The sequence below is a fragment of the Lepisosteus platostomus genome, chromosome 25 (assembly GCF_059453375.1).
Source record: "Lepisosteus platostomus isolate fLepPlt1 chromosome 25, fLepPlt1.hap1, whole genome shotgun sequence".
Lineage (NCBI taxonomy): Eukaryota > Metazoa > Chordata > Actinopteri > Semionotiformes > Lepisosteidae > Lepisosteus > Lepisosteus platostomus.
Genome location: NC_142635.1, coordinates 11,632,742 through 11,640,749, shown reverse-complemented (window position 1 = coordinate 11,640,749; position 8,008 = coordinate 11,632,742). Strand labels below are relative to the sequence as shown.

Here is an 8,008-nt window from a genome sequence, read left to right as displayed (position 1 = left end):
TAAGTGAAACCAAGCCAGTATTAAAACCGAAATTTGAACCAAAAAAAGGAAATGAAAAATTAGCAGTCCAGACACGTTTTCACTTTTTTTTTCTTCACATTTCATAAAAGAAAAAACTCTTAGGTCCAGGGTCTCTTTTTGCTGCTCCATCTAGTGTCTGGTTTACAGTATGTACGGAATCGGAGACTCTCTAATTTTAAATCTGGCCGATACGGTGCTTTCAAAGAAACTTTTATAATAATGAATTGATTGCATTTGTATAAACCTTATCATCTCAAACAATACGTACCAGATTCACGGCTACTTTTTATACTACTGAAGAATTGCATTAATCTACGTTACCGCATGCAGTGAAAAAGTGAGATTTATTTTCACCAGTTTAGTTAAGGGGGAACTGTAGGGAGGCCAGATTATGCGGGCACAGAATGTAATATAGCCATGTACGCAGTTTCGAAAAATTGTCCCCCTTACGAACAGCACAGAAACTATTCAGTCGTTTGCGCTTCTTTGGTTTGTTTTATTTAGAAAAGACTGATGACGTCACAGACTGCGTGACGTCATTCTCCGAAAAAGATTCCTTAATATCTCAGAATGAAAAGTTACTGAAGGGCTGGTTCGAACGGCGATAAGCGCAATAAATGAATAATTCGCTGACATTCTGCTGTTTATGAGGGGGTACCTCAGCGCTACTATAAGAACTATGTGGCCACACACGCTAACAAAGATAATAATAAAGTTTAATGTATAATTCGTTGCGATATTTTTTTATAAAGGTAGACGTATTGAAACTGAACCTAAGTCACGCGTCATCTGCCTGGCTTTCTTTAAACCTTGATATTAAAACACATTGAATATGTTATCTCATTATGAGTTATATGTTGCGTGAACACTCACGCAAAGTCAGTTATTGTGGCGTCCTTGTCGACGATGCCTATGCGGTGCCTATATAAGCCGTGAAAGCGTGAGGTTATGGGTATTCAGAGCTTTGGTGCGATACTATTTCGCATTTGGACTGAATACATGATGGACCCACACATTAACGATATACTGGACTATGTTAGGTACTACGAGGTACGTGCTTTTCTTTACTTTTTGATGCATAGCCTGTTGAGGACTACTACTGATATTTTGCAAAGTAGCCCGACTTTTTTTTTAACTGAATCTAATTAAGTTAATTTTTAAGGCATTTTTAATTGCTTTTTTCATCGCAAGTCTTTTCAGATGTTTTGAATAAGGGTGACAGCTTGCCAGGTGTTTGACAAATGACAAGCCGTGTATTGTGATCATTTTGCGTAGTTGTGTCACTAGCGTTTCAGTGTAGAAATGTGTCAGCTGCAGTATCTTCTTCCACCTTGTGACACTTCTTTCAAACGCAGCCGCTCACGGTGGAGAATCTCCGTCCTCTGGAGGAGCTGCTGTCCTCGGAGGAGGACGAGGACGACGATTTCTCCGTCGGGGAGGCCGAGCTTGTCTTGGAACAAGCGGACGTCTTCCTGAAGGATGCCAAGGCCTTCGTGGGTGAAGCGCGTTCCTTCATCGGGGAAGCCGATGCTATCTTGGTAAATGTGTACATTTCACTCTTTTCTATCGAAACTGGAGTAACTAAGAGTTCAAAAGCGTCATAAATATAATGCAAAGAAATGGAAAGGGTTCATATTCCTCACATTTCTTGAAAATAATACACATCGACCATTTAACTTCTAGATTAAATTAAGTGCTTTCATACACCACATATTGCCTTCTGTTTCTTGGATTTATCGTCTGACAGAGTTTCTGGATTTCTGGATGAGCTCTTGCATGAGTTTCTGTAGTTATCTTTTTTTTCTTTCAATAAAATAGACTGTTAATCATGACAAATACACAAGACTGTGTAACACAACAGTGTATATCCTGAATACTGACAGTTAATCCTAACCTACTACAGTATGTTGTTGTCAATTGTTCCACAAGGAGTTACTGTGATTCATTCATCTGCTTTAGAATCTACATTTTACTTCAAAGGTAAGCATTTTCCATTGGTTTTGCTATCATATAGGATAAAAGGAATACAACCAAAGGCAATGAAGTTAAGAGAAGCCTCCACAACAATGTGGCCAGGGACAACTTGGCTGGTGATGATTTCTCCAAAGAACTGGACCAGCTCTCGGATGAGTCAAAAGGGAAGGTCAGAGATAAGTCAAAAGGGAAGGCCAGAGATAAGTCAAAAGGGATGGTCAGAGATAAGGCCAGGGACAACTTGGTTGGAGATGATGTCTCCAAAGAGCTGGACCAGCTCTTAGATGAGCCAGAAGAGATGGTGAAAGATAAATCCAATGACAACATGGCTGATGATGATTTCCTCAAAGAACTGGAACAAATCTTGAATGAACCAGAAGAGATGGAGGATGACAAGCCCAAAGACTGTTTAGTTGTTAATGATTTCTCCAAAGAACTGGACCAGCTCTCGGGTGAGTCAAAAGAGATGGGCAGAGATAAGGCCAGGGACAACTTGGTTGGAGATGACTTCTCCAAAGAGCTGGACCAGCTCTTAGATGAGGCAGAAGAAATGTTGGGCATGACCCCTCAGAAGCCCAACCTCACAAATGTCAGTCTCCACAACAGTGATTTGGAACCTAAGAGTCACAGCTCAGCAGTCTCCAAGACGAAGTCCTTGAGCCGTCCTGGTTTCCCAATAACTGAGAAAGTCCCCCTTCCTAGTGAAAAAAGGTAACAATCACTTTCCAAGACATGTATAATTGACATTGGGTTTGCACAGAATACTGTCATTACAATACATTACAATAATCAGATTGTCCTACTGCATCTCTTAGCTTCCGCAAAGAAATGGAAGACTGCGACAGCTTAATCAGGGAGCTGGACCAGATGCTCGACGAGCCCGAAACGCATCGCCGCGGGTCACGAGCCCGCACGCAGGCCGCGAGTTCTCTTTCAGAAGATTGTGGCAGCAGCTATGGGGGCCCCCAGAAGCCGAGGTCATGCAGGAGGAAGGCTGAGACTATTGGGTCCCCCAAAGTCTCAGTCACCCCGAACTCAACAAAAGTGGAGACAACTATAGAAGCAGAGACATTGACTGAGAAGAGCCATGAGGAAAATTTCACCATTCCTGCTGTGGCTGAAACAGATGTCAGGTATGTTCAGAGTGTACTGCAACACAGAGGTTTCTCACTATTTCACTGTGAATATGATTTCTGAATCAAAGTGTGCACACCGTCAGAACCCTGTAGAGCCAGTCCCTTAGCGATCCGTGATCCCATGGTGTTTGGAGTGGCAGTAATTCTGATGCATCTTTAAATCACTTCCAGCCTCCAAAGAGCCAGGAGTCCTCATTGCTGGAATAGGTGGTGGGCGAGGTTCTGGAGGAAGGATCACAGATCTGTGGAGAGTGAGGTCAGATTACTAATTAAAAGTGCAACCCAGACATGCTCTCAGCAACAGACGGTTTGTTTATCAGCGTTGCAGGGCTTGATGAAGTCAATTTGAAACCAAGCATTAACATTTCTACTGTGCCTCTCTGTAACATGCACAGCGCAGTCTGGAGCTGTTGATGGAAGTGTGTCCTGTAATAAGCGATGTGGCTGCGCAGTGCAAAAACCTTTCAGGTCTCTGTTCTGGCACTCACAGTCACTCTCTTCTCCACAGATATCGGTCAACAGGAAGAGCAACACAGTGGTCTGCACCGACAGGACTACTGAAGCGCCAGGCTGCTGTTCCTTCTGCCTTCCTTTATTTCAAATATTCAAGGCAAACCGGAGATGAAGTCACACTTACTGAAATAAAGATATATTTTTTCCTTCTCAGTCTGCCTATTTATTGGATTGTTGTCAATAAAGATCAATAGGTGAATGCATCAGATGAGAACACCATCACAGTTACACTGGAGGGACTCTAGTCCTTGTCTACAGACTGGCCATTTCATGCACCTGTGCGTGTAGTGTCCACCGTGGAGGCTGAAGAAGTCCACATTATTCATCGGTGAGAAGGCCACTGAGTTCACTTTGTTCATGCTTTTGTGGATTGTCAGACAGTTTCCTCTGTGCAAGATGAAAAAGACCTCATTCCTTTAGCCTGTTAGCCGTTCCTTTCAGCACTAACATCTTCTATGGTTTGAATCCAGATCAGCAATAAGAGTCTAGTGGTATCCCAAACTGTAAACAATTGTCTAGATTGGGTCTTTTTACTGTTTTGAATATTTTTTAACGTAACACCCCTTGTTTAATTCTACACTTTTAACTATATTCTAACACTGTTTGTCTTTTTTTTGGGCTTTCCCCACCTTAGCTAGAACATGGAAATTATGTTCTGACAGCCTGAACAGCCCTTCATGTTCATCTCATACAGTTTATCCATTACACTCTATCCAGAGACCTTTACTGTTGTTATTACACACACAAAAAAACAGTATTTAATGTTACCTCAATTGCAATATTCTCTTATATCTTTTTTTATCCTGTGTGGGCTACTTTTATGAACTCAGGGAGTACAACGTCAACTATTTGAAAGATAGTTAAGCTTTTAATATTAGGAAAGACATGGTTACACAGTAAAATATCCAGTTACAGTGAGGTATGATTATGTTAAAAAATTGTATCATATTTTTTTCAAGATTTAAAGTAACTGTGTTAACACACCCACTCTCACCTTCTACAGCACACTGTCTGCTGCCAACATACAGTACATTTCCCCTGGTGCGGTTTCAAGGGACCAATTTAAAATCCAGTGTTCCTTTTACAGCTCCTCATACTAATTCATGTAAATCTTAATCCAATCTTCCCACACACACTTAAATTTTTCTACTTTTGATTTTCATTTTGCAAACTATTCAAACGATGCAACTTTTCAGCTCTGCTGTAGTTAGAAGACGAGCTTTGAAGTTACCCGACGTACAGTAACAAAGTGTGGATTTCCGCTCCTTCCATATGCTTGCGACCGAACAAAAAAGTTCCACAGGACAGCTTTCTCAACTAAAAGAGGAACCATTACTTGTAAGCTTACGGTAATAGTTGCAAAACGTATCTGTGTCATGAAACGTAAATGTTTGAAAGTCTCGCAATACAGCAGACATTCATGAGTTACTGATTCTGCCGAGACGGAGGGGTCTGATCTGTTAGGTGCGGGCGACTTTGCTTGTCCTGAACGATCCAACATGCAGGGAAGCTCCAAAAATGCACCTCTACAGTCTTTCACAGAAGGGGAATTTTACCAGGAAAACTTTGATTCCAGAGTGTATGTTAATTCCTACTATTCCAGACCAACTGGCCATTCAGACGAGAGCCAGCTGCTGCCGTTTGTGCTTCGAAGCCTCAGTAAAACGTTTTCGTCAGGTAACTTTCATTTTCGTTTTCAGCCCTTCTTTGTGCTGTATATTCCTTGTAAATAACAGCTTTAATACTTGATACTACCATCATGTCATGAGGCTTGGAATGGTAACTTAGAAAATAGCATGACTAGCAGCATAACTGTATGAAGCATGCCTTTTTTTCGTATTTTTTGTTAGGCAGATACAAAGGACAGAGACTCTATGATGTTGGAAGCGGACCTTCTGTTCACACCTTGATTAGCGCCTGCGAGTATTTTGACGAAATCGTCGTCTCCGATTTTACCGACAGCAATCGACAGGAAATGAAAAAATGGTTGAAAAAAGAGAAGGGGTGTTTTGACTGGAGTTATGTAATACAATTCGTTTGCGAAATGGAAGGCAAAAGGTACAGTGTATGTTTCCTTGTATTGGTGTGAGTTGTTTCGTTGTAAAATTAAAAAAATCTGGGGGCACGCATAATCTACTCAAAACAGCCTACGTTCTTTTAATTTATCGCGATTTGTCTCATGTCGCAGCACAAGACACGCGACCTAGCGAAAGGGGAAGTTACATTTGTAGCACAAAATCAAAAACAAAGTATAGTTAAGTAAATATTTACATATGTACATGTAAATGTTTTTTTTCACAAGCAAAACGTATACCTATACTTTCCCTTAAAAAAAAAGAACAACTACATTCAATTTACTGTCACTTTTACGGTGTTGTGCAATGTGATGGTCTAACAGGACTCCCGAAGAAGCGGAGGAGAATTTGAGAAGTCGAGTGACGCAAGTCCTGAAGTGTGACGTCAGGCTGGAGAACCCGTTTCAGCCCGTGGTCCTGGAACCCGCTGACTGCGTGCTGACCTCTCTGTGTCTTGAGGCAGCCTGCAAGGACCAGGATACCTACCGGCAGGCGCTGAAAAACGTCGCCTCGCTGCTCAGACCCGGGGGAGTGTTGGTTATGATTGGCGTTCTCAATGAAACCTTTTACGTTGTGGGGGAGCACAGGCTGTCGTGTCTGCCTCTAACCCAGTCCTTCGTTAAAGATGAAGTCGGCGCTCTGGGTTTTTCCATCAAGACGTTTGACACCATACCCGGGCCTGACAAGGAGGAAAATCAGGTTTCAGATTTCGAAGCTGTATTTTTCCTCACAGCTGAGAAAACCACCCAAAAAATGTAGTGCTGCCTAGCCACGGGCCTTGTGTCCACCAAAAACAAAATACAGTGTAACCTTCAACTTGAGATGTTTTAAGTTGCATTTTAAGTATAGACTAGATTTTTATTTTACACAGATTCTTTGTTCGCCTAAATCTAACTACAGTAAAAAGTAAATGCTTAGTTCATTTGTAAACTTGTTCATCAAGGTTTGTTTGTCAAAGCTCCAATAAAATAGCTAATAACATTTTCTCTGCAGCATGCTGAAATTAGTTGGAGTTCTGCATCCTCCATTAATGTTTATAGTTTAAGACATGACCTGTACAAAATGTCTTCTGAACACCCGTCCATATGTTTTGAACATCTCATTCTAATTGCCCTATCCAATACAAGCAACAGGCGCAAGGCAGGCTAATCCTTGTATGAGACTCCAGTCCTTCAGAGGCCACACACAGACACATACACACACTCACACCAGGGCCCACTTTCCCAGAAGCCAGTTTACCTACCAGCAGGACTGTGGGAGGAAACCAGTGCACCCAGTGGAAAACCCTCAACAACACGTGGAGAATATTCCAACTACCTACAGATGGCACCCCTGAACTGCACCCAGGACCAAAGCAGCAACCTTTGTGCCACTGTGCCACTGTTTTTAAGAACATTGAGTTGGTAAACTGCGCATTATATCTTGTCTTCCTACTCTCCCAGCTAAACAGCAGCAAAGAGCAGCTGGCAGGTAATCACAGGAACTGTGAAGACATACAGTACAGTACCACATGGTAGATCAAGTAGGTCAGTCATGGTAGATCCCCCCCAAAATTGCTTCTATGCAGTATATATCTACCATGACTCCTTGTAATTGGTGATAATACAATTTTTAGAGACAGTGTAATTTTAGATCAAAATCATAAAACAGATTTGTGTTGTTGGTGTGCAGCACTCTTGTTTTTCATTTTGTCAAGACACACAAGGTGGCAGTGTTTCTCTGCAATGCGTTTCAGCTGTGCGCCATGAAGAATCTCGAGTCTGGTAGCATTAAGACATCATAAGGGCACTTGCTGTTCCATGCAGACGTCTTTGTTGGAAAACAATCATTAATATTAAAATCATGAGTCACTGTTGAAAGAGCGTCTATGTACAAGAGAAAGAGTGGGACACATCTTCTGACTTTTAATAATATTGGTGCATAAATAATCCTAGTACACATTCATGTGTATGGTACAGTTTACCAGCAGCTCAAAACACCTTCAAACTCACTGTGCTGTAACATGGAATAAAATATGCAGTATATACTCACATAGCCCCAAATAACTTAACAGACACATTACATTTTCCTGTATTTCATGCATTTCGATGACACAAAATGTAATGCTTGAAGAGTTTAAGACATTTGGAAAATGAAGACTTGCCATCTGTTACTTAAAACTATTATTATAGCACGCTCCTGAAATTAGAACAGCTTTTTGAAGATGCCCTCAGGTGCAAATTTGTTTTTTTTTAATTGGATTATTATAGTGTAATGTCACTTCCAGTAGTGCCAGACTGCTCAGACATA

The 8,008-nt window shown here is 41.4% G+C and overlaps 2 protein-coding genes across 2 annotated transcripts; both read left to right on the top strand.

Moving 5' to 3' along the window:
* The first annotated feature begins 937 nt into the window (after positions 1-937).
* On the top strand, positions 938-3,778 carry LOC148641080 (uncharacterized). The gene is made up of 6 exons (XM_088619353.1): positions 938-1,071; positions 1,377-1,559; positions 2,036-2,706; positions 2,811-3,128; positions 3,303-3,387; positions 3,640-3,778. The coding sequence occupies exons 1-6, from the start codon at positions 970-972 to the stop codon at positions 3,754-3,756; spliced, it is 1,476 nt and encodes a 491-aa protein (XP_088475479.1). The 5' UTR covers positions 938-969; the 3' UTR covers positions 3,757-3,778.
* A 1,220-nt stretch (positions 3,779-4,998) lies between these two features.
* Positions 4,999-6,725, top strand: LOC148641079 (nicotinamide N-methyltransferase). Its single transcript, XM_088619431.1, has 3 exons — positions 4,999-5,321; positions 5,495-5,702; positions 6,043-6,725. Exons 1-3 carry the CDS (start codon positions 5,144-5,146, stop codon positions 6,476-6,478), a joined length of 822 nt encoding a protein of 273 aa, XP_088475557.1. The 5' UTR covers positions 4,999-5,143; the 3' UTR covers positions 6,479-6,725.
* The last annotated feature ends 1,283 nt before the right edge of the window (positions 6,726-8,008 follow it).

Bases quoted from the DNA above. Each gene is read 5' to 3' on its own strand.
- LOC148641080 (XM_088619353.1), top strand. From the start codon at position 970: ATGGGTATTCAGAGCTTTGGTGCGATACTATTTCGCATTTGGACTGAA. The intron at 2,707-2,810 runs GTAACAATCACT...TGCATCTCTTAG, and splicing joins CCCCTTCCTAGTGAAAAAAG to CTTCCGCAAAGAAATGGAAG. The intron at 3,129-3,302 runs GTATGTTCAGAG...AATCACTTCCAG, and splicing joins GTGGCTGAAACAGATGTCAG to CCTCCAAAGAGCCAGGAGTC.
- LOC148641079 (XM_088619431.1), top strand. From the start codon at position 5,144: ATGCAGGGAAGCTCCAAAAATGCACCTCTACAGTCTTTCACAGAAGGG. The intron at 5,322-5,494 runs GTAACTTTCATT...ATTTTTTGTTAG, and splicing joins CAGTAAAACGTTTTCGTCAG to GCAGATACAAAGGACAGAGA. The intron at 5,703-6,042 runs GTACAGTGTATG...ATGGTCTAACAG, and splicing joins TGCGAAATGGAAGGCAAAAG to GACTCCCGAAGAAGCGGAGG.